The following is a 25,506-nucleotide window of genomic DNA, read 5'->3' on the forward strand; positions in this document are numbered from 1 at the left end:
TCCAGACCAAACTGAGCTGCTGTTGGTCAGGGAATAAACCTGGTCAGTGAATAAACCTGTCTTGTAAATAAGCCTGGTCAGTGAATAAACCTGTCTTCTGGGCATGGGGTAAGGGTCACTGGAGGGTGTGTGTGGGGGAGTTAGTTGTGAATTTCCTGCATTGTGCAGGGGGAACCTTCCAACTGTATGATTCTATGAGGGAATGAGGAGTTAGACTGTTCTGGAGGGTTCAGTACTTTAAAAAAGGTAAAGGTCCCCTGTGCAAGCACTGGGTCATTCCTGACCCATGGGGTGACATCACATCCCAACATTTTCTAGGCAGACTTTGTTTACGGGGTGGTTTGCCTGTGCCTTCCCAAGTCGTGTTCACTTTACTCCCAGCAAGCTGGGTACTCATTTTACCAACCTCGGAAGGATGGAAGGCTGAGTCAACCTTGAGCCGGCTACCTGAAACCAACTTCCGTCGGGATCGAACTCAGGTCGTGAGCAGAGCTTGTACTGCAGCTTATCACTCTGCAACACGGAGCTGTACTTTAATCAAAGAAAAAAGAAAAGGGGGGATGAAACCCAACAGTAAAAAGCAGAAGCTGGGTACCTAAGGTTGGGTGAGATAAATAAAATAAGTTGATAGTGAAAATATAATTTATTTAAGGCGCTATGTCAAAATAAAAATTATTTTTTAAAAAGTCATCAAACCAGCACAATGTCATTTCCTAAGGTTGATATACTGTAACCACATGCCAGACGCGTTTCTGCCTATTTGGCCTTCCTCAGTGGTCAGTTGAAACTCATATAAAACATACACACATGTTTAAAGATATATAAACATATACAGACAATTATATATCAGACCAGGCATGTATATAGGTTGTCTAAAAAAATAATAATAATAACAGGTTATTCTCCATCTATTATAAGCCAATTGTATAAATATTTTAAATTCGATGTTTGGAATTACTTACATAGTATATTTCCAATTATACAAACATCTGGTTAGATTGTCTACATGTGGTTATACTGTAAAACATAGTTAAACAACAGGTTGGCAAGCTCAATTCATTATTAATAAATCTGGAATAATTACTTTTATATGTATCTTAAATATACCAATGTATAATCTACATACCTGGGCTGTATATGTCTCCCATATAAAATGTGTGTGCAATTATCAACCTGGTAAAACAGTGTGAAGCTGTACTTATACTTTCCCTGTAGACTTTGGTCGGAAGCACATTTTCCCTTCTCTTCACATAGCCCTTTTTAGCCGTTTGGGCTGGTTCACCAGTTGCGGCCTTTCAGATTAGATTACCACCCTTGAAGACAGAACTGGAAGCTTAAGTTAATACAAAAAAATGCTATTGTTGGGGGTTGGGTTTCACAAGTGTATCATTCTTTGTGAAAGGTGTGGGCTGTTTCTTACCTCTTAATGCCCTAAAGGTCTTAAGGATGGAAGAGCCACCACTTCCCACATGGAATAGTGCACCTGTTTAGCCCTGCTCTGTCTGTCCCCACCCATGGAAACGGGGCAGGAGGCAACCAAGGACAGGGCCGTTTCAGTGGTGGCACTCCACCTGCGTCCATTCTCTTTTTTTCCTGCTAGCTGCATTGATTGTTTTGCATTTCTTTGTGTTGTGAGGCCCCCTCAGGCAGCTGTGCCGTGGAGAGGCAGCACAGAAATGTAGGGGAGGGGTTGTGGCTCAGTGGTAGAGCATCTGCTTGGCATGCAGAAGGTCCCAGGTTCAATCCTCGGCATCTCCAGTTAAAAGGACTAGGCAAGTAGATGATGTGAAAGACTACTGCCTGAGACCCTGGAAAGCCACTGCCGGTCTGAGTAGACAATACTGACTTTAATGGACCAAGGATCTGATTCAGTATAAGGCACCTTCATGAGTTCATGTGAAATAAAATAAATATTATAATTATTATAATACCAGCTGTGTGTTTGAAAACATGGGTAAAGCACTTGAGGAGCAATTGCTATAAAAATTGTTTTTGGTTGTTTGTGAACAGCTTTGCATTTTGCTGAACTCAGTGTTGATGTTCCTATGTGCCAGCTCTCCTTTGGACAGGCAGAATGGAACTCTTAAGGGGACAACCCTTTATTTATTTACTGGATTTTTATGCCGCACTTCCCTGACCAGGTCAGGCTCAACAGCTCACAAACACTTCAACACAATTAAAACCAACCAAATTTTACAATTAAAATTATTACATGACTTAAAAACCAGGCACCCTCAAACCAAAGCAGCTCAAAATAGTAATAGTGGGAAACCACACAGAGGGAATATAAGGGAGTGGACATATTCCAACAGAGGTTAAATATTTAAAAATTCAGCAATAATAATAATAATAATAAAGAGAAGGAAGGGAAAGGAGGCCAGAGGAATGGAAAGCCATCACTGTCCTCAACCATATGCCTGGCGGAACAGCTCAGTTGTACAGGCCCTGCGGAATTGCTTCAAGTAAAGCCCCGCAGGGCCTGGATCTCATTTGGCATAGCATTTCACCAGGCCGGGGCCAGAGCCCAAAAGGCCCTGGCCCTGGTTGAGGGCAGCTGGATGCTTTTCGGGCCAGGGATCACCAGTAAGTTGTGATTGCTAACCTGACTTTCTTTATGATTTGTTGCTGCTTTTGGTGGCAGGGAAATGGGGGGGATTGTTTGCGCTTCTTTTTTGTCATCAAGTCGCAGCTGACTTATGGTGACCCCTTAGGGTTTTCAAGGCAAGAGACGTTCAGAGGTGGTTTGCCATCGCCTGCCTCTGCGTAGCGACCCAGGTATTCCTTGGAAGTCTCCCAACCAAATACTGAGAAGGGCTGGCCCTGCTTAGCTTCCCAGATCTGACAAGATCAGGCTAGCACATCCCTACTTCTGTAATGATGCTGAGGGGAAGAAAATCCCATCTGAACTGCACTGAGCAAAACACCAAACATTATGTTAAAATTACAGTGTTTTCTTTCTTGTATCCATGTTTGTGTGCTTTATTGTCCTGGTTTTTCTTTTGAATAGCACTTTGTACCCGACATGGCCAAACGTCTGCTGGACCGGGACTACGATGTTATTGGCCAGCTGTATTACAAAGACTGTCATAACCTTGACAACTGGAAAAAAGGCTGGTTTGCAATAGAGAAGTCGAACCTGCATTTCTGTCTAGAACTGGAAGATGCTCAAGAGGATTTGATACATCTAAGGAGGCTCCAGGAGTTAAGTAAGACATTTTTTTAAAAAAATCTTTGTTTTAGAGGTGTTTTGTGGGACTTGGGTCAACGTGAGATGCTTCAACAGCACATGATATGCTCGGGTGAGTGAGGGGAGGATGTGGAGGATATTGTTGCTTTTACCAAGCAAGTTGTTTCCTTCCATTGACTGAGAGTCAATTCAAATGCAGATGCAGAGGTGTGGGACCCCCTTTCCTGGGTAGTTATTGGGCTCTCTTAGACATCTGGCACCCTGACCTGGATAGCCCTAGGCTAGCCTGATCTCATCAGATCTCAGATGCTAAGCAGGGTTGGCCCCGGCAAGTATTTGGAAGGGAGACCTCCAAGGAATACCAAGGTTCATGACGCAATGGCAAAACACCTCTGAAGTCCTCTTGCCTTGAAAACCCTATGGTTTGAGAGAGAGAGAGAGAGAGAGAGAGAGAGAGAGAGAGAGAGAGAGAGAGAGAGAGAGAGAGATCTGGTAACCAGGCTGCATGCAGAATGGAAATACAGATAATGCACAGCTGATCTGATGCTATCAGATGTCCCGAGGATGCATTAGATAATACCTGGTTGATTGATTCTCCTGTGGCGGTTGGGAGGCAGTTGGTTTCTAATTCCATGAGCCCAGTAACATCATCAAGGCACAGAGGATTCAAGAGATGAAATCAGACAGTAACCTTTTATACATTTCTGTTTTCAAATGGACTGTGTAAATGTGACCATTTATTACTGTTTTTCAATGAAATGGAATGAAACTGTGTTTTCTTAAAGTCATCGTTTCTCCTTTCCCCCAGTCTCAGTCCCACTTTCAGAAGTGATTCCAGCGGCCCAAATATTATACACAGGCAGGCCAGCTGTCCACGTCTTGATCAGTCTTTAGCAATAGAAAAGAGCAAGAGTCCAGTAGCACCTTAAAGACTAATAAAATTTCTGGTAGGGTATGAGCTTCCGTGAGTCACAGCTTCTTCAGTGAGGTGGTGGGCTGTGACTCACGAAAGCTCATATCTTACCAGAAATTTTGTTAGTCTTTAAGGTGCTACTGGACTCTTACTCTTTTCTACTGCCCGCCATGTGTTCCTGACCAAACCTTTTACTTCATAAAGAGCTGGGGAATAAGGCCTATTTAAGGCAGATTTATTCACTACCTAAAAGCCAAATTATCCTTGGTGACTTTGCACTTGAACATCTTTAATAGGGAACATATTCACTGCCTTACTTATCTTCCTTATGGCTCTTATAGATGGCTGCCTATTTCATCTTTACTAGTTGTTGGCTTCCATTTAATTCTTACCCAGAGACTAATGGTTATTAAAACACACATGTCCAGGTTCAGCCGCTGTTGCTGTGCAGCTGTATAACTTCTAAAAGGGATTTATTAGGCTTTGTAAAAGCTGTGTCTGTTTAACCTTCATTAGGCAGTTGCAAATGGCTTTTTCCTTCTTTTTTCCCCCCCAGCAACCAGCAGCATTATCCAAAATGGAGAAAAAATAGATGTTCTGCTTCTGGTTGAGAAAGGGAGGTAAGAGAAAATGGTGGTTATTGGATATGTTTTTCGATGAAAAGTAAATTAAATTCAGTCCTTTGGTGAGATGTGTACTAAACATTCTACATTTTTTGAGGGGAAAGTGTGCTTCTTTTTCTTCTTCCCCTATTTTTCTTTTTCTGTTTGTTTTTTCCTGCAAACAAGATAGATCAGAAAAGTATTTTCAGAGCTTTTTTTTTCTTCTCCTCCCTTAAAATCTTTGGTTGAAATCTGTAAAGAACAAACAGCCCAATCCATAACTGATTTGCCATTTATATTTTCTGACATCGATTACCTGTTTCCTGCCTAACATGGAAAGTATATTCTGGAATCCTGAAGTAAGGGAAGGGAGAGAATCGTATAAGCTTCTGAGCTTGTGCAGAAAGTGGACTTACCAGGTTGCCCCCTCCCCCCCGTGTGCTCCAGCCCCTACCCTTGCTCAGTGGAATACCAGAGCAAAAATGGGGGGGGGGGAGTCCCATGAAGTGATGCCACAACATCACAACACCATTTCCCCAAACTCTGCTCACCATAGTCCGGTGAGGAAAAGTTTAAGGAGCTCGGTATGGTTAGCCTGGAGAGGAGATGACTGAGAGATGATATGATAACCATCTTCAAGTACGTGAAGGGCTGTCATATAGTGGATGGTGTGGATTTTTTTTTCTGTTGGCCCAGAAGATCAGACCAGAACCAACTGGTTGAAATTAAATCAAAAGAGCTTCCAGCTAAACATTAGGCAGAACTTTCTGATAGAGCAGTTCCTCAGCGGAACAAGCTTCCTCGGGAGGTGGTGGGCTCTCCTTCTTTGGAGGTTTTTAAGCAGTAACCCAGCTGGCTTCATATGTAGGAGTAGGGAAACAAATCCAGTCCACCAGATTAGCCACTCATGTGGTAGAGTGGTGGATCAAACCTGATTCTCCAGATCAGAGTCCACCGCTCCAAACCACCACCGCTCTTAACCACTACCTCACACTGGCTCTCAGTGTGTTGGGAATGTGAAGGGAAAGGAGGAGCAGCCCCAAATAATGCTAAATAAATTCAGCATTATTTGGAGTCCGCTTTTTGGCCCCCATTTATCGCCCCCATTTTTTTGTCAGTAAAAAAAAATCCCCGAAAATACGGAAAGGATAATTTTTTTTTTAATTCGGCCTGTTGATCTGCACACCCCTAATGTCATCCCATAAGATAAGTCCTGTTCTTTTTCTTCCTTTCAACGTTGCCAAAAAAAAAAAAACATGATGCATACATTGGGCTTTGAAGAAGGGTTCAGTACATCCTATTGAAAAGTCACAAAGAGGCTGCTCCAAGGCTTCAGTAACATTCTGCATTGAGCATCACAAAATGCTTGCAAAAATATATATTCGCTGGCTTCAGTGGCTGCCTCTGGAATTGGAATATATTGCTTCTGCAGAGCTTTCCCTCTTCTTCTGTCCAGCGTGTGACCAGCCAGCCTGTTTCCCATACAGTGCAATGGTTCATTGTTCACTGAGCTATAAGCTTTTCTCAAGCGATGACAGATTGGCGTTTCCAAAAGGGTAATGTTTGAGTTCATATATTTTTTCGGGAAGTGATAGCTTGAAATGGATCCTGTTGCTTGTTTTTCTCTGCTGCTACCAGAATGATGTACCTTTGGAAAAGTGCCAGAATGCATGGATTTGGAAATGAATCTTTTAAAAAAACATGCCTTTTGGCTGGTTTTGACCAGAGTAGAGTTGGGGTAGAGGAGGAGGAGATGGAGGAGGAGGAGGGGAAGGAGAAAAGTTGGTTTTATATGCCAACTTTCTCTACCACTTAAGGAAGAATCAAACTGGCTTACAATCACCTTCTCTTCCCCTCCCCACAACAGACACCCTGTGAGATAGGTGGAACTGAGAGAGCTCTAAGAGAGCTGTGACTAGCCCAAGGTCACCCAGCTGGCGTCATGTGTAGGAGTGCAGAAACCAACCCGGTTCATCAGATTAGCCTCCACTGCTCCTGTGAAGGAGTGGGGAATCAAACCCGGTTCTGCAGATTAGAGTCCATCGCTCCAAACCACTTCTCTTAACCACGATACCACACTGGCTCCAGTGGAAATTGACACATTGCAGCCATCAGCACCTGCACTGGACTTCTTTTTTTAACCTCGTAATATTTATTAGTGTAAGATGGGAATTTTCAACATCTGAAAGAATAAAATAATCAAAAGGATTTTCAAACACAAAAGTATGAACAATTGTTGTGACTCAAAAGTTCAGCTGAGCGCAAAGGGAAGCCACCCTCTGATGGACGTCTTAACCCTGAATTTTGTCGGCGGCTGGTTCTCCCTCTGCCCGGTCTTGAAACACAAGACACCCAATTAACTAGAAGAGAGATGTGCATCATGAAGCAATCCTGAAACAACCAACAAGACACTGAGAAAGAAATAGCAAAAAAGGCCAACAGGTTTTTTATGGAGGGTGGGAGGGGAAGCCCTGCTCATGTTCATCAAGAGCTCTTTGGGCAAACCTAAACCTCCAGCTGGGAGAAGCAAGGACCAAAGCGAAAGGAGGGGGCTGACCGTTTTGTTCAGGAGACCGGCAAAGCAGGAGTGGAAAGTACCACCAAATTACAAAAGGCTTAGGATCAAAACACCCTAGCAAGACATGGAGGCGGGAGCTCCGGTGGGATTCCCCCCTCCCCCACTCTGAATGGATAGCCACCATTCACTCCAAATCTGCATCTTGATCATTTAAAAGCATTGCATGATTGGGCAGTTAACAAGAGGCATCAAACCAAACAGCAGTTGGTTTACACACACACAGAGAAAGAAGGTTGACGTGGAAAAGAATTTGGCACCTGCAGGGCGAGACTTTTTGTGTTGTTGTTTCATCTGACATTCTCTCAATCATCCCTCTTTCCTGCCCTATGTTTTAATTACTGTCTGATGTTCTTTTAGTATGTATTTTAGTTTTGATTCCAAAATGTTTTTGTACTTTGGTGGCCCTGATTGGGCAGAAAGGTGGCACACAAATTTTTAAATAAAAAATAAAGATGATAGAGAGGGCTATTCATGGCTACTCTCCAGGATCAGGAGGAGCATGTCTATTATATTAGGTGCTGTGGAACACAGACAGGATAATGCTGCTGCAGTTGCCTTTTCTTATGTTCTTATGAGAATGGATTCTCTGTTCTGAAGTCTACAACAGGGCTAATCTGTGAAGGCTTGCTTCATAGATCTCCTTTGTATCTGACAGTCTGCTCTTGACTGTTTCTACAAGAAACGGGTTCAGAGAGCAGTCCCATTTCAAAGAGGCTGTCTGCACGGAAATTTCTTATCCTGATAAAAAGTACGAATTTATAAATCTGCTTCAGGGACTAGGAGGAGGGAAGCTTCTTAATGACATCATGGAGGCCCAGCCAATCAGTATTGGATGTAGCCAGCATCCTCTTCCAACTTGCAGTACTCTTCCCCCACCCACCCCCAACACTGAATCTTCAGGGGCCTGGAGACCAAGCCCTACGAGGAAAGGCTGAGGAAGTTGGGAATGTTTAGCCTGGAGAAGAGGAGGTTGAGGGAGGACATGATTGCTCTCTTGAAGTATTTGAAGGGTTGTCACTTAGAGGGGCAGGGAGCTGTTCCTGTTGGCAGCAGAGGATAGGACTCGTAATAATGGATTTAAATTGTGAGTGGAAAGGTTCCGGCTGGATATTAGGGTTTTTTTTTTTTTTTTTTTTAACAGTAAGAGTTGTTCAGCAGTTGAATCAGCTACCTAGGAATCTGGTGAGCTCCCCCTCACTGGTAGTCTTTCAGCAAAGGCTGGACAAGCACTTGTCAGGGATGCTCTAGGCCGATCCTGCATTAAGCAGGGGGTTGGACTAGATGGCCTGTATAACCCCTTCGAACTCTATGATTCTATGCTTCAATAGGAATATTTATGTTTGGACTGACTGCAATGAAGGCAAGTTCTCGAGGGGCCTCTCTGCTCTAAAAGTGTTAACATCTATTTTCATTATGGCAAGCTGTTAGATTGGTTTGCCCTCATACATTTGCATGAGATCAGCCATGTTGTTTTCACTGAAGCAGGCGTGTTGTCTCTGCTCTTCCTCTTATTGCTCTTTTCAAAATATTTCCCCCTCCCCAAACTTTGCAGAACGTTATACATCCATGGACGCACAAAGTTGGATTTCACAGTCTGGCGTAGCGCAATTGAAAAAGCAGCAGGTACAGATGGCAACGTGTTAGAAGATCAGCAGCTCAGCAAAAACGACATCCCTATTATAGTGAACAGCTGTATTGCATTTGTTACGCAGTATGGTAAGTGGAGCAGAGCATTTGTTTGAGTTGCTGAAAATTGGAGCTGCATCCGGACAGAGTACTTAAAAAGCATTTATATCAGATTGTGTTACATGGGCTTGAGCTGTTATCTGGAAAGGGCATGCTTTGTGAGAGATTGTGTGTGAGTGTGTGTGTGTGTGTTAAGTGCCGTCAAGTCGCTTCCGACTCATGGCAACCCTATGAATGAAAGTCCTCCAAAATGTCCTATCTTTGACAGCTTTGCTCAGCACTTGCAAATTGAGGGCTGTGGCTTCCTTTATTGAGTCAGTCCATCTCTTGTTGGGTCTTCCTCTTTTCCTGCTGCCCTCAACTTTTCCTAGCATGACTGTCTTTTCCAGAGACTCTTGCCTTCTCATGATGTGACCAAAATACGATAGCCTCAGTTTAGTCATTTTAGCTTCTAGGGTCAGTTCAGGCTTGATTTGATCTATAACTCACTGATTTGTTTTTTTGGCAGTCCATGGTATCCGTAACACTCTCCTCCAACACCAAATTTCAAAGGAACCTGTTTTCTTCCTATCAGCTTTCTTCACTGTCCAGCTTTCACTAATAGGGAATAGGATGACATGAATTAACTTGATCTTGGTTGCCAGTGACACATCCTTACACTTAATAATCTTTTCTAGCTCTTTCACGGCTGCCCTTCCCAGTCTCAATCTCCTTCTGATTTCTTGGCTGCAGTCTCCCTTTTGGTTGATGGTGGAGCCAAGGAATAGAAAGTCTTGAACAATTTCAATTTCCTCATTGTCAACCTTAAAGTTGTGTAATTCTCCTGTAGTCATTACTTTTATTTTCTTGATGTACAGCTGTAGTTCTGCTTTGGCACTTTCGCTTTTAACTTTCAGCAGTAGTCATTTCAAATCTTCACTATTTTCTGCCAGTAATGTAGTGTCATCGGCATATCTCAAATTATTAATGTTCTTCCCTCCAATTTTCACTCCACCTTCATCTAAATCTAATGAGTGTGTGTAGCTGTAATATATGTAGTCAAGAGAAAGAGCAAAGTGCATCTCATGATGAGGAAACCAGTTTGGGAAGTTAAAATAGGAGGATCTTGGGAAACATAAGGAACTTGTTCATTTTTATGTTCCATGTATGATGTGATCTACCGAAAGGTGAAGCCCTGTACGGAAAGAAAGGCGTTAATTGTTGCTGCATACTTAGCCCAAAGACTTTGTCTAAGATGTAAAGGCAACCAGGTCTGCAAGGTTGGGGGCTTCAAAATGTCTTCCATGGAACGTTGGCATTTCTTAAGGACTGAGGAAATCAGTCGTGGTGGTTCAAACTCCTCTGGAAGACAACTGATCCATCCCTACAGCGAATAGCCACGCATAGTCTGGGACCTTCATATCTTCAGGACTGCCTAGGGTTGCCAACCTCCTGGTGGTGGCTGGAGATCTGCTATTACAATTGATCACCAGTCGATAGAGATCACTTGGAGAAAATGGCTGCTTTGGCAACTGGGCTCTGTGGCATTGAAATCCCTCCCCTTAGGAAACCCCGTCCTCCTCAGGCTCCACCCCAAAAACCTCCCGCCGGTAGCAAAGAGGGACCTGGCAACCCTAGGACCGCCTCTCCTGGTACACCCCCAAAGGACATTACATTCTGCTGTCATCAACAAAGCCCTTCTTGGCCCTGGCTGTGGCCCGGTGGAACTCCCTCCCTAGTAACATCAGGGCCTTGCAGGACCTTAAAGAGTTCTGCAGGGCCTGTCAGGCAGAGCTTTTCCACCAGGCCTGTAACTGAGGGCAGCCACGGGTGTCATCTGCTGGCCCCCCTTCCCCCTTTTCTGGCTCTTCCAGGTTATACATTGAGTCTGACTGCCAAGCATTCAGCAGCTATTAGACTTTTAACTGAGCACAATCTATTGTTTTATTGTAAGATTATTGGATCTTGTCTTAATGATATTGGATGTTTTAAATGAATATGTATTATGTTTATATTTATAATTATATTGTGGTTACCCGCCATGAGCCCGGCCTGGCTGGGGCAGGGGGGATAGAAATTTAACCAATAAATAAGGGTCCTGGATTCATTATAGTGTGTATGCTACCTTCTCATAGGCAATGGTGATGCCAGTCAAGCCCGCCCAGTGCCCTGGGGGCTTCAAAGGTTGAGCTATAAACTATAACAACATAATTATATTTATTACAAGTTGTACGCTATAAAATTGTTAAAAACACCGGGCCTGGATTACAGGCAGTAAAGGGGGGAGGGGAGGGGGGAGAAACCTCTGACAGAAGATAGAAAAAAATGTGCAAAGCACCAGAGGTTACAAGGCGTTTATCTAATAACTTGTAGCTACTCCAAAGTTTTACAAAATAGTAGTAACAGCAAAGGTTCGAATAAATTGCAAAATGTGTATTACACATAACGAGCAAACTCAAAGAGCAAAAGTGTTGATAATATAACACAAAACCACAACAGTATGAGCAAAAGCAAAAAAAAAGTGTTGATAATAAAACACAGAACCACAACAGTGACAGATCTGCCAGCTAGAATCCCGTTTCTGTATCCGTCTTTGGACTGTAACTGTAGCTATCATCAGAAAGGAAGTAATTATCCTTTATGACACATAGGTAATATGAGACAACGAAGCCATAAATTCAATTAACACGTGCATTTAGACAGCTGTGGGCTGAAGTCTGGTAACCTCTGGTGCTTTGCACATTTTTTTTCTGTCTGGATTACAGGCTACATATAAAATTATCCGTTACAAAATTCTTATGCACAGTTGATATACATTCGATATAAATGACCCACACTGGCCCATACGCGTTTTGACCTGAATAGCCTTCCTCAGTGGTCATAAATACAGAAAATGATTAAAAACACATACAGAAAGTCACCTTATTTTTATCTAATGTCTTGCGTGGCTTGATGTAAACTCTTAACCCAAATCGTGGGTCTTGCCACTTGGACAGTTGGTCGCACAATCTGGTGCAGAATTAACGTTTCCGGATGCGTGTAAATCAACTTGTGATCAATCATATTGGCCTTTCCCCACTTTTGTTGTTGTTCTACTGCCTAATGCCCTGCCAGAACTGAATGTGTAGACTGTAACCAAATCAACAGCACGATGGCCAAACTATATCCCAAAACAACACAAATTAGTTTTGCATATTAATGCACATTCAAGAGTTTACATATCAATTTTTACAATATTACAAAATTTCTATAATGAATTTCCCACAAGTAAGAACGCAGGTAAGTACAATATTTCAAGTATTGTTCTGTAACTAAAAATATAAGCAAGTATAATTGAAACTGATAAGAATGAAGTAATGAAACCAGACGATGACCAGCAAGGTTAAGAAGAGATGAGAGACGGGTGTTTTAGATAACTTCCCTTTTTGCCCTACAAGGCAAGGCTTCTTTGATCCGCATATCTTGTTTGTTAACCACCACAGACATCATGAGAATTCTCTGAAAGTATTATAAATCAAGAACTGAATGTGTGCCACAGAAGAATCCTTGGAGGTGCTTTCCAGGTGTTCTCCCAACGCGTGTGGGTGCAGTTTATCCATGAACACTTCCTCATGGCTGGGAGAATATTTAAATAACCCCATACTGAATAGATTAATCCTATTCCTGACCTGTCAGTGCACTGAGTGAAGTTCATTCATTCATTTATTAAAATATTTATACCCTTTTATTGGCTCAAGTTCAAAGGCTTCCTCTGACTTAAATGGCTCTTCTGTTGGAGGAAGAGCTACCAAAGTTGAAGGAAGGTTACTTAGGCTGAAGGAAGGCTACAGAATGTGGACAGAATCAAGCATGTGCAGAGGAGTGTGAAGAGGAGGATCAGGGGCCTAGAGAGCAAGCCCTATGAGGAAAGGATAAGGGAGTTGGGAATGTTTAGTCTGGAGAAGAGGAAGTTGTGGAGGGACATGATTGCTCTCTTTAAGTGATTGAAGGTCTGTCACTTAGAGGAGGGCAGGGAGTAGGGCTGTCGATTTGGTTCGTCCGAACCGAAAAAACAGCTTAATTTCTCCCGATTCGGTCGTTTCTAGTTCGGATGGAACCAAATTCAAAAAAGGCGGGAAAAGGACAAGCCAAATTCGGCAAGTTCGGGTGGACTTTGGATAAATCCGGAAAATTCGGGGGCTCAGAATCAGCAGCATAACAGTCAGTTAGTAAGCTGCATTCTCCCACGGCCAATCGGTGGCCAAGTTGGGTCTTCTTCTGGCCAATCAGTCGTGGTTGAGTACATGAGCCCAGCTGCTGTGCGGCCTGGGGAGAGAAAGAGTTTGTGTGAGAGAGAGATCCCCGTGGGGGGGGGGTGCATGTGCACATTCACGCCTTTCCACGGCTCCGGGGGGGGATGTTTGGAGGTAGATGTTCCAAACTTTCAGCGTTTCAAACTTGCAAGAAGGGCCCCCTCAAGCTATGCTGAAAGTTTGGAACGTCTACCTCCAAACATGATCCCCCGGAGCCGTGGAAAGGCGTGAATGTGCTGTAAAATGGAATAGATGCACATTAAGGGGGGGACCCCTTCCGGGCCACATATATCGCCCCCCCTGCCCCAATCGTCACCAAACTTGGGGGTTCTTGCAAAAAGGGCCCCCTCAAGCTACGCTGAAAGTTTGGGACCTCAAACCCCAAAAACCCCCCCCCAGAACCGTGGAAAAGCGCAAATGTGTTTTTTATGGCTTTATTCGGACGAATTTTTCCACCGAACTCAAATCTCGTGCTGGATTCCACGGTACCAAAGCGGGGGAGTTCGGACTTCAGCATTACCTGGATCAAAACAGGACAGATTTTGCCGGATCCGAATTTTACCGAATTTTTTTTTCAAATGCCCTAGCAGAGAGCTGTTCCTGTTGGTAGCAGAGGATAGGACTTGCAATAATGGGTTTAAATTGCGGGTGGAAAGGTACCAGCTGGATATTAGAAAAACATATTTTTTACAGTAAGAGTTTTTTGACAGTGGAATCAGCTACCTACATCCATATGGAATCGTGTAACTGAATGTGGGGGTCGCAACAAATTTGGTAACAGTAAAAGGTTTCTGAACCTATACCAAAGAATTGTTTTAAAATAAATTTCTTTATGATTTATGATCAGTAAATGCTTGATTTGTATACCTATTTTATATACCTATGTATACCTATAGACCCGGGTGAATTGCTCGGGTGAAAAGGGGTCATGAGTGGAAAAAGTTTAAGAAGCCCTGACCTAGGGGAGTGGTGATCTCCCCCTCACTGGCAGTCTTTCAGCAGAGGCTGGACGAGCATTTGTCAGGAATGCTCTAGGCTGATCCTGCATTAAGCAGGGGGTTGGACTAGATGGCCTGTATGGCCCCTTCCAACTCTGTGATTCTATGAAACTTGGAGGATGGTTGGATCCAACCCACTATGTGGATGTGCATGAATGAGCATGTACAGATTCGGTGGGAAAGACACATATGCTTAGCTTCTGCTCACATGCTTGGATCATGTAAACATTCTCCTAGTGATACGCGAGTTTGTCACAGGTAAGCTGGTCCTTCATAGTTAGATTAATGTCTACACTGGTGCCACTCTGGATCCATGAAAGGCAAATTTATAAGGAAAGTAGAAAACTCTTGTAATATTGCAGGTCCTTTTGGATTTGTTCCTCTAACTGTCTTCATGTCTCTGTAGATTCAGTATGTGTGTTTGTGTCTCTTGTGCAGTGGTTTTTTTTCCCTGCACAAATATTTTGTACTTGTGTCTGGATATTTTTAAATTATTAGATTTTTTTTCTTTAAAAAGGTGTTTTTTTTCTTTAGGTTTGGGCAGTAAGCGTATCTACCTGAACGGTGGGGATCCCTCTAGCGTCAGCAACCTTCTAGAGTGTTTCAAAAAGGATGCGAGAAGCGTGAAGCTGAGGGCCGGGACCAACCGACTGGAAGATGTTACGGAGGCGCTGAAATGTTTCCTGTCTGAAATAGACGATGCCCTCCTTACCAAAGAGCTTTATCCATTCTGGATCTCCGCGCTAGGTAATACATGGCACAGTTGCTTTGAAGCCAGCGTGGTGTAGTGGTTAAGAGTGGTGGTTTGGAGCGGTGGACTCTGATCTGGAGAACTGGGTTTGATTCCCCACTCCTCCACACAAGTGGCGGAGGCTAATCTGGTGAACTGGATTTGTTTCCCTGCTCCTACACATGAAGCCAACTGGGTGACCTTGGGCTAGTCACACAACCCAACCTTCCTCATAGGGTGTCTGCTGTGGGGAGGGTAAAGGACAGTGATTGTAAGCCGGTTTGATTCTTCCTTAAGTAGTAGAGAAAGCCGGTCTATTAAAACCAAGTCTTTTTCTTCTGGATGTCCACTGCTCGAAACCATCACTCTTAACCACTACACCACACTAGCTCTGGGTAGCTTCCAGAGCCTGGAAGCCAACTAGGGTTCACCCTGCTTAGTACTTGGATGGGAGACCGCCAAGGAAGGCAAGTGTAAAGGAAGGCAATGGCAAACTACCTCTTTTCCTTTCTTCCCTTGATGGTTCAGCTGCAACTTGATGGCTCACTTTACTTTTTAACACTGAATGCCTAGATTACTTTGAACAGATGAGGGCAGCAAGTAGCAGAAGCAGCTTTATAAATGTCTCTCTTCTTTCTACCTGATGGGTTCTAGGCATTAGCCTATCTGGGCATTTAGTCCCAAAATTGTATCCAAAAGCGGATGCTCATTTATGCATCTTTTGACACCCAGGACAAGATGCGAGCTGTGGTTTTACTTCCTTAAGTGCACCCCCTTCTATGAGCAAGAAGTGAGAGAGCCTTAAATTCCTTTTCTTCTTCCTCTTTTCTGTCTGGCTTAAGAGTATCTTCTCCCTCATGAACGTGTTTTGAAGGGAATGGTGGTACTTTTTTGCAAAATATGTCCATATAATTCCTGGGGTCAAGTATATATGGATACTGTAATTCTTTTGCTGTTGATGAATATATAAAGCCAGTGTAGTGTAGTGGTTAAAAGCAGTGAACTCCAATCTGGAAAACTAAGTGCGATCCCCCACTCCTCCACATGAAGCCTGCTGGGTGACCTTGGGCTAGGCACCGTTCTCTCAGAACCCTCTCAGCCCACGCAGAGGCAGGCAATGGCAAACCACCTCTGAATGTGTCTTGCCTTGAAAACCCTACTGGGTCTCAGTAAGTCAGCTGTGACTTGACGGCACTTTCCACCACATATGCATATGTGTGTGTGTTCAATATACTACATCCTCACACATTTAAACAGGAGGGCACTTAAAACACTCTAGTGTAGTGTCTTGAGAATAGGCCCCTGAGCTTACCCACTACTACTTTTCATTGCCTTTTCCAGGCCGCTCACCTGTTGCCACATATATTTGGAAATTTCGGGGGATTTTGGGAGAGAGCTGGGATGTGATGCCATAGATTCTGCCCTCCAAAGCTGTCATTCCCTCTAGTGGGTCTCTAGACTGGAGATCAGTTGTAATTCTAGGAGAACTCCACCCCCATCCGAGGTTGATAGCCCTCATTACTGATCTTCTCACTGCAAAATCCCTGAAATACTTCTGTAGAACTTTAGGTCCCTACAGAATCCACACGTTTTGGCTGGTTTGGGTTGCCAGTAGGATTGTGCATATCAATAAACCCAAACTGAAAATAAACCCCAAAATAGCCGTTTTGGCAATATTCGGTTTTCGGTTTTTGCAGTGGTCCTATAATTTTGCATGCCCATTGCAAGCACTCATGAAAAACTGAGTTTTCCCACGATTCTTTGTACGGTGTGGCATTACAGACTGTGAAAAGTTAGTATTAAAATTCTCCTGGGGGGGGCATTTTTCGAGGTAGAGTCACCAAATTCACCATGTAGCTTCAGAAGACTCTCCTTGCGTCAACCCCCAGAGTTTGGTAAAGTTTGGGACAGGGGGTCCGATTTGATGGGGACCGGAAGGGGTCACCCCCTCCTCCATAGAGAAGTATGGTAAAGTTTACAATGCTTATCTATGGCGGAGGGGATCAACCCCTTCCGGACCCTATAAAATCAGTGTGGGGCTTGTACTGCAGTGTTTTCTGAGACTCAGGGTTAGGGCAGGGTTCCAGGGTTCCATGGGTTCTCCAGCTTTCTAGACCCTTGTCTTTCTTGCAGGCTTGGAGACGGACGGGGGTTTTCTGGAATGGTCATGCTAACTCTCTAAGGGATAGTTGAAAGCACAATTTGGGTGTATGTGTTTAATTTTTCATCTCACGTTTCCTTCAAGTTAAGTACAGTATACAATGTTCTACCTTACCCATTTTATCCTCACAACTAGGGTTGTGCATATGGCTAAAGCTGAACTGAAAATAAACCCGAAATTAGCTGTTTCGGCAATAATCACGTTTTGGATTTACCAACGCCAAAACCTGGGGATCTCCCTGAAGCTGAATAGGCTATTCACTTTTGCTCAGAGGCACTGCTCTGTGCTTTCTCCCATTTTTACCGGTATGGGTATTCTCCTTATTCCAGGTTTACCAAAAAAATCAGGCCCAATAAACCTGAGCCCAAAATGTACCAATTTTTTTCCACACAACCCTACTCACAACAATCCTTTCTGGTAGGTTATGCTGTGACAGAAATTGGGCAAAGGTTATCCAATGAACTTCATAACAGAGTGGGGATTTGAACTTGGGTTTTCCAGGTCCTAGTCTGACACTCTGACCATTATACCATACTGACTCTGAAGTCAACAGGGGCTGATCAAGTTTAAATGGCAGCTTTGCCAATGGCAAATTGGCTGGTGCATATATGGACCCTTCAGTGAGCAGATCTTGAAACAATTGGTTATTGAAAGAAAGAAATGAATAATCAATACTTTGACCTCTCGGTAACCTGTCTTGAGCAGTAAGAGCCTCAGTTTCCCCTTTCCACCTGTTTATCTTGTCCATTTGGATTTTAATTGGTCGTGCTCATTAAAAGCATTTGTCCAGTGAACAGAGAAATCTGGCTCTTGCTTTATGGATGGTTACCCTGAGACCCCACTGCAAGCGATACTTGAATTCAGAAGTTGCAAGACAGATCCTAATTGCAGCCAAGATTGTTTCTTCTTTCAAAGGCAGTGCAGAAACCATCTGCGGCGAAAGAAAATCATCTATATTGTGTCTGTGAAGTGGAGGCTGATTGGTTGAATCGCTGTTTTATATGACTTAGATACTGCCAAAGTGGCAAATCAATATCTTTCTCTCCCTCTCTTTCTCTTTTTTGGACTATGTTGTTGCTAATGCTCAGTAATTTAATTTCCTCTCCCCACCCATTCCCTTCCGCATCAGATACAGTGGATGAGAAAGAGCGAGTGAGAAAATACAGCACTTTTATTCGAACACTTCCGCCCGTCAATAGGGCAACGTTGGCAGCTTTAATGGAACACCTTTACAGGTCAGCCTAACTGAAAATTGACTGAAATAATGCCTCATATCAGAGAGGGTTCTGATAAACGTTCCTTACTTGGTTACAAGTGTGGGGGCAACGTGTGCCTGTGTGTGGGGAGAATGAGATGAAAATGTCCAAGAGATGTCTAGCAGTGGCTGCTAATAATAGAGAGATCGCTTTGATGCAGCTCTGTATAATGCTCAAAGTACTTCTTAGGCATTCTCTCAGGAGCCCTTTCAGCCCCGTCAGATAGGAGTGCGCTTATTATTATTTAACACTGCATTACAGATGGGAATGCTAGGCTGATAGTGGCTTGCCTAGTGAGTTCACTGGCGGGGCAGGATATGAATGGGGGGGTGTCCCTCATCACGCACTTGTCTCTTCTGCTAGACCTGGTGATCAAATGCTTAGCAGGGGCTGACAGGTGGTGGGGCCTTTCAGTAAACAATGGGTATCGCTGGGGTGGGTGCGTTCATGACTGCATGTTTGTAAAAGGTAGCTGTACTATATTGTGTTGCACTGTATTACATTGCATTGCTTTGACGTAATTGTGTGTGTGTGTGCGTGTGATGTAAAATTGGCAAATTTGCATATTTTGAGCTCTTTTGCAAAATTGGTTGGTTTGCTGCTGCACATGGGGAGGCTGAAGGATGGTCTGGAGCCATGATAGCCATCTGCTGAAGCTGAGAGATTCAAAACAGGTAAAAGGAAGTATTTCTTCACACAATGCAAAGTTAAATTGTGGAACTCCCTGCTGCAGGATGTGGTGATGGCTGCCAACTTGGCAGGCTTGAAGAGCGGAGTGAACTTGTTGATGGAGAAGAGGGGTGTTCATGGGTACAAGTAAAAATGGATACTAGTCATGAGGCATACCTACTTTCTGCAGTATCAGAGGAACACGCCTATTATATTAGGTACTTTGGAGCACAGGCAGGATAATGGTGCTGTAGTCGCCTTGTCTGTGGGCTTCCTAGAGGCACCTGGTTGGCCACTGTGTGAACAGACTGCTGGATTTGATGGGCCTTGGTCTGATCCAGAAGGGCCTTTCTTATGTTCTTATGTTCTTTCAGTCAGATGAATTTCAAGGTTTGCTTCTGATTATCAGCCAGCGACATGGGTGGCTGTCTCCCTCTGATTCTGCTCGTGATCTTCCAAACGGCATCTGAAATACCTGGGAATTGTGCAGCACCTTAAAGACTTACAGGTTTTCATTCTTGCCTGAACTTCATCATATGGCCTCTGTCAGAAACAGTAGAAAAGAGAAAGTGAGCTGTGACTCACGAAAGCTCATCCCCTGCCAGAAATTTTGTTAGTCTTTAAGGTGCTACTGGACTCTTGCTCTTTTCGACTACTGCAGACAGACAACACGGCTACCCATCGTGATCTGTCTGCCAGAAACGGTGCATTATGCTGTTGGAGAGACTCTGTAGGGCCAAACTACGTGCGGCTTTATGCCAGATATGAAATCTAAACTCCAAAAAAGCAGGCTGTGGTGGGAAATTGAGGGTGAGAGTAACCAGGCCTTCCAAACAGCTATTAGACTCATGGTGGGGGAAAAGACAGACACCCATATTGTACCCATCGTTCCCCCCACCAACTTCCGTAGCAGCCATGAGGAAGTGGAAGTCTCTCAGGAGATAGTATAAGAGAGCCAGTGTGGTGTAGTGGTTAAGAGCAGCGGTTTGGAGTGGTGGACTCTGATCTGGAGAACCAGGTTTGATTCCCCTCTCCTCCACATGAGCGGCAAATGCTAATCTGGTAAACCGGGTTGGTTTCCCCGCTCCTACATATGAAGAAGAATAAGTTGTTTATATGCTGACTTTCTCTGCCACTTAAGGAAGAATCAAACCGGCTTACAATCACCTTCCCTTCCCCTCCCCACAACAGACACCCTGAGAGGTAGATGGGGCTGAGAGAGTGTGACTAGCCCAAGGGCACCCAGCTGGCTTCATGTGTAGGAGCGGGGAAACAAATCCAGTTCACCAGATTAGCCTCCATCGCTCATGTGGAGGAGTGGGAAATTAAACCCGGTTCTCCAAATCAGACTCCACCACTCCAAACCACAGTTCTTAACCACTACACCACGCTGGCTCTCAGCTGGGTGACCTTGGGCTAGTCACAGTTCTATCAAGAGCTCTCTCAGCCCCACCTATCTCACAGGGTGTCTGTTGTGGGGAGGGGGAGGGAAGGTGATTGTAAGCCAGTTTCATTCTTCCTTAAGTGGTATAGAAAGTCAGCATATAAAAACCAACTCCTCTTCTTAACCACCACACCCCTCAGCATCATGGCTCTGATCAAAATCCTCCCCCAGTGGCTGGGTTTTTTTTGTTTGTTTTTAGCTGAAATTATAGCTTGTGAGATCTTTTAAGAGTTTTTCTCAGCATCACTTCACGGGCCCTTGGCCTAATCCACAGGCAGTCCTTCTGCTAAGGAAGCTCTTCACAGTGCTCTTCCCAAGATAGGCAGAACGATCTGTGCGAAAGCAGGTGGCACGAGAGGCGTAAGTGAACGAGCTATGGGTGTGGGGAAGGGAAATTTGTAATTTCCTTGTGACAGATGCCTTCTTCTGAGTTGAATTGTCCCCTCGGAAAGGCATGCTGTGGCACAAAAAGGCGTCCTTGCTCAGGGAGCGTTTTTCAATGCGGGCGTTTGCTTTCCCACAGGGTACAGAAGTGTTCCGAAATCAATCGCATGGACCCTCACAATCTCGCCATGGCGTTTGCCTCGTGCCTTTTTCAGACGAAAGGGCAGACTAGCGAAGAAGTCAACGTAATTGAAGACCTGATTATAAACTATGTGCATCTCTTCGATGTAAGTGCAGGGCATTTTTTTTTTTTAAAGAAAAATAAGATCGCTCCGGTTCAGTAATTTAGAAAATGGATGAAATCTCTCTCTCTTTAGCGCTGCTTTCAGCAGGCCCTCAGGACGTTTGGCACCCTTGTTTGCCGTTTGAAGGATGTCGACTCATACTTTACTAGTGAGATCTACTGGCAAAAAAAAAAAAAAAGCTAGAGCTTTGCTTTTAAATTTGATTTAAATGATTTCTCTCTGATGGCATATGAGGGTTGCGTTGTCATTGGCTCAGAAAAAAACCCCGATGGTCATCTCTGCTTGTAATTATTTGTCTTAAAATGTTTGTTGTGCTGCTGATGTCATGTACGGGGTGGTTTACGCAGTTTTATCAGATAGCAAAAAAAGATGGATCTTTCTCTTCATGGAGCTGACATATCCCTGGGCCCTGCAGTGAGGCAGGGTCCAGGGATATGGACAAAGGTTGTTAAACTGCCTACACCTGAGGATTAAGATTACGTTTTTTTTAAACCTAGCACTGGTTTTTTTGAAACCTTGCACTGATGACAATGTAATTTCCCCTTGCGCATGCTTAAGAGAGGATGTTCTCATGCATCTTTGGAAAAACACACACAATAGAATGGAATGCCAGTCATTCCCTTAGTAAAACATTCGCCATGAACACCAGTTTAAGGGTGAATTTTTTTTTTTTTAATTCATAATCTGTGTTTCAGCTTATCAGGGCCTTCTTAGAATCATAGACTCATAGAGTTGGAAGGGACCACCAGGGTCATCTAGTCCAACCCCCTCCACAATGCAGGAAATTCACAACTACCTCCCCCCACACACACACACCCAGTGACCCCTACTCCATGCCCAGAAGATGGAGGGGAAAACTCTCCAGGCTCCATGGCCAATATGGCCTGGAGGAAAATTCCTTCCTGACCACAAAGTGGCGATCAGCATTACCCTGGGCATATAAGAAAGGGCCACAAGAGCCAAACACTGACACAACCCTTCCTGCCCTCCTTCACTTGAGGTGCCTAAGTTCACAGAATCAGCGTTGCTGACAGTTAGCCATCTGGTCTCTGCTTAAAAATCTCTGATGAAGGAGAGCCCACCACCTCCCGAGGAAGCCTGTTCCACTGAGGAACTGCTCTAACTGTTAGAAAGTTCTTCCTAATGTTTAGCCGGAAACTCTTGATTTAATTTCAACCCGTTGGTTCTGGTCCGACCTTCTAGGGAAACAGAAAACAACTCGGCACCATCCTCTAAATGACAGCCCTTCAAGTACTTGAAGATGGTTATCATATCCCCTCTCAGTCTTCTCCTCTTCAGGCTAAACATACCCAGCTCCATCAACCTTTCCTCATAGGAAAGGTGCATCTGATGAAATGGGTCTTGACTTAGAAAAACTGATGCCTCAAAATATATATTTTTAGTCTTTAAGGTGCACAAGGCCTTTTGTCATTAAGAGAGGTTGTTGTTGCTTAGCTTCATTAGGAGGGCAGGGAACTGTTCCTGTTGGCCGCAGAAGATAGGACTCACAATAATGGGTTTAAGTTGTGGATAGAAAGGTACTGGCTGGATATTAGGATGGAAATTTTACAGTAACAGTTGTTCGACAGTGGAATCAGCTACCTCAGGAGGTGGTGAGCTCCCCCTCACTGGCAGTTTTTAAGCAAAGGCTGGACAAACCCTTATCAGGGATGTTCTAGGCTGATCATGCATTAAGCAGGGGGTTGGACTAGATGGCCTGTATGGACCCTTCCAACTCTATCATTCTATGATTAATTACAGCTCCACTTCTTGCCAGAGGGACCCAAAATGCCATCTGAATATCAGCTTTCCCCCATGATGTCTGCATAAGCACATAATGAACAGACATAGCTTTTTTTCTTGGGGGGGGGGGCTTTACACCGCTTTTCAGATTTCAGATTTTTTCTGCAAACCTGGGGGCTACTCCCAGTTTTGCAGAAATATATACCCACAGAAAAGTTTGCAGAAAGATATACCATAATGCTGAATTACCCCATTACTGGGTTTTTGTTGGTTTTGGTTTTGGTCTTCACACCATGCATTTTAAGCCACCCATTCCTATTAGATAAACGATTAATGAGAACTCTCCTAAAATTGGTTGAAATCTTTTAAGTAGAGTTGCTGTTTGTAACTACCACATCTCAGCAGCTGAAATGTCTCCCTGATCTTCTCATGCTGGTAGCCTTCTGTTTAGAATGGGCTCCTCCGACTGCAGATGGGGCGGTGGGGTCCCATTTTTTAGTAACCTGCTATATTTTGCAGATAGAAAGCTATTACAGCAGAGTGGGTTGAGCTAGAAATATTCTCCCTGATGAGCTAATGGTTTTCTTGTAGGGATTCTTTCAGTGGTGGGCAGCATTGAAAAATGTAACTTCCCACTCACAGTCTGAAGTAGTACAGTCTACTCTGTTACTGCAGGACTATACCACCTCGTTCTACCACTCTCATATGCCATGCCACTGTCGGTGGATAGTAATGTAGGTATTTTTATCTATTTGCAATGGTGTAGCCCACTTCTGTTGCTGTTTTTTGAAAACGGCACAAGAGGTTATAAAGGAAATGTACCAATTCCCAGATGCTCTATTAACCTTTTCTTTATGAGCAGGTACATGAAGACCAAGTGAAGCAAATGGATATTGAGAACAGCTTCATTACAAAGTGGAAGGATACTCAAGTAAGTAATAATGATACCTTTCCCCACCATTCCTATCTCCCTGGCCTAAATTATGTGTAGCACTTGACACTGAGAGACACTGTCCTTCAGTGTTACTCCTCTGAAGATGCCTGCCACAGCTGCTGGCGAAACGTCAGGAAAGAAAATACCAAGACCACGATTACACAGCCCGGATAACCCACAAGAACCAATGAACTCTGACCGTGAAAGCCTTCGACAATATTAAGATTAAATACCCTTGACGATGGTTTCTGCATCACCAGCATATGGCATTTAATAGTCAACCTAGGGCCAAACTAGATGAGTTACTATCCCTGGGTTCATCCCAGGACGTGTTTCCATCTGTATCACTGGGGAAAGCTATTTAAGAGCACCAGAAGAGCACAATTATGGTCATGACCTCCAAGGCACGGGGAAGATAGACTCCTGCCTCCCCCATGCACTGTTTTTCTGACCCAAAACTCAGTTGGGGAACATATTTGCCAATGCCCCACTCAGCATTTTAGGTCAGACAAATGGCACATGAACACATGAAGCTGCCTTATACTGAATCAGACCTTGATCCATCAAAGTCAGTATTGTCTTCTGAGACCAGCAGCAGCTCTCCAGGGTCTCAGAGATCTTCACTTTGACTCAAGACAATCACCAAGTTATCAGGCCTACAAAAGGGTTATTTATTTCCTACAAGACGCATCCATTATAAATTTCAGAGCATAGATCCACAGCATCCCCTAGATGGAGCCATTTGTCTGACTGTTTGATGCAGTCTCAACAATTCACATACCACCTGTGGCCTGTGGGCCCTATTTATTGCATGAGACAATCTTCTTTCTGTTAACCTTTCGGAAGGCAAAGGAGTTTAAGTCTAGCGATGCTACTGTACACTTATACCGCTACCTTTTGTTCAACGGTGAAAGACAGCCGGCAGAAATTAAGCTAGCTTGGGCGGGGGGAGGTAGGAGTCTTAAAGTGTCTTTTTGAGCGATTAAAATAGCAAGCTGCTTGAAAAACTGACTCAGCCCAGAACTTCTTTTGCATCTCAAAGAAACACGGCCTGCCTCTCCCGTTGTGTACCATGACCTTGTTTTCCAAGCCACTCGGTGTTTGGCTAACCATTCTTCATCTTTTTTCCCCCTTTCCTGCCCACCAAACACTTTGGCAGCTCTTTTCATCTGCGGTAATTTGCGGCACGTATTTCCCCCCAGCGTGCAGTTGTTTACATATGCTCAGTGGAAATCAAATGTCAGCTTCATTCTTCCCTCCAAACACTCCCCCCTTCCTTCCAGTAGGAATATCTGAAAAACAAATTTTACCAGGCTCTTTTTTTCCCTGAGTCTCTGCCAGTATAATTAAGAAGCTTTCTTCAAAGTAGCTTTGTAACATTTTTCTCCCTCACAAATGATTCCATTAGTTTTGATTCTCGGCGGCCGCTGTGACCTAAAAGTCCTAATTTCTCCATTATGCAGCTCTTTATAACAGAGCGATGCTGCGTGGTTTTAAGTCACAGAAAGTGAAGTGTTCTTTCTGCAGAAAGTTGCTCAAAATATTTCCCATAACTTCCTCAGCCAGCGTGGTGTAGTGGTTAAGAGCAGTGGTTTGGAGTGGTGGACTCTAATCTGGAGAACCAGGTTTGATTCCCCACTCCTCC

The 25,506-nt window shown here is 44.0% G+C and overlaps 1 protein-coding gene across 1 annotated transcript in view; it reads left to right on the forward strand.

Annotated features, from left to right (window-relative positions):
- Positions 1-25,506, forward strand: part of ARAP2 (ArfGAP with RhoGAP domain, ankyrin repeat and PH domain 2) — a 128,839-nt gene that overhangs the window by 72,361 nt on the left and 30,972 nt on the right. Inside the window, 7 exon segments of the mRNA XM_056855272.1 lie at positions 3,008-3,206; positions 4,657-4,720; positions 8,833-8,996; positions 14,770-14,982; positions 18,256-18,361; positions 21,019-21,166; positions 23,790-23,858. Of these exon segments, the coding sequence (XP_056711250.1) occupies positions 3,008-3,206; positions 4,657-4,720; positions 8,833-8,996; positions 14,770-14,982; positions 18,256-18,361; positions 21,019-21,166; positions 23,790-23,858 (963 nt within the window).

The sequence above is a fragment of the Euleptes europaea genome, chromosome 9 (assembly GCF_029931775.1).
Source record: "Euleptes europaea isolate rEulEur1 chromosome 9, rEulEur1.hap1, whole genome shotgun sequence".
Classification (NCBI taxonomy): domain Eukaryota; kingdom Metazoa; phylum Chordata; class Lepidosauria; order Squamata; family Sphaerodactylidae; genus Euleptes; species Euleptes europaea.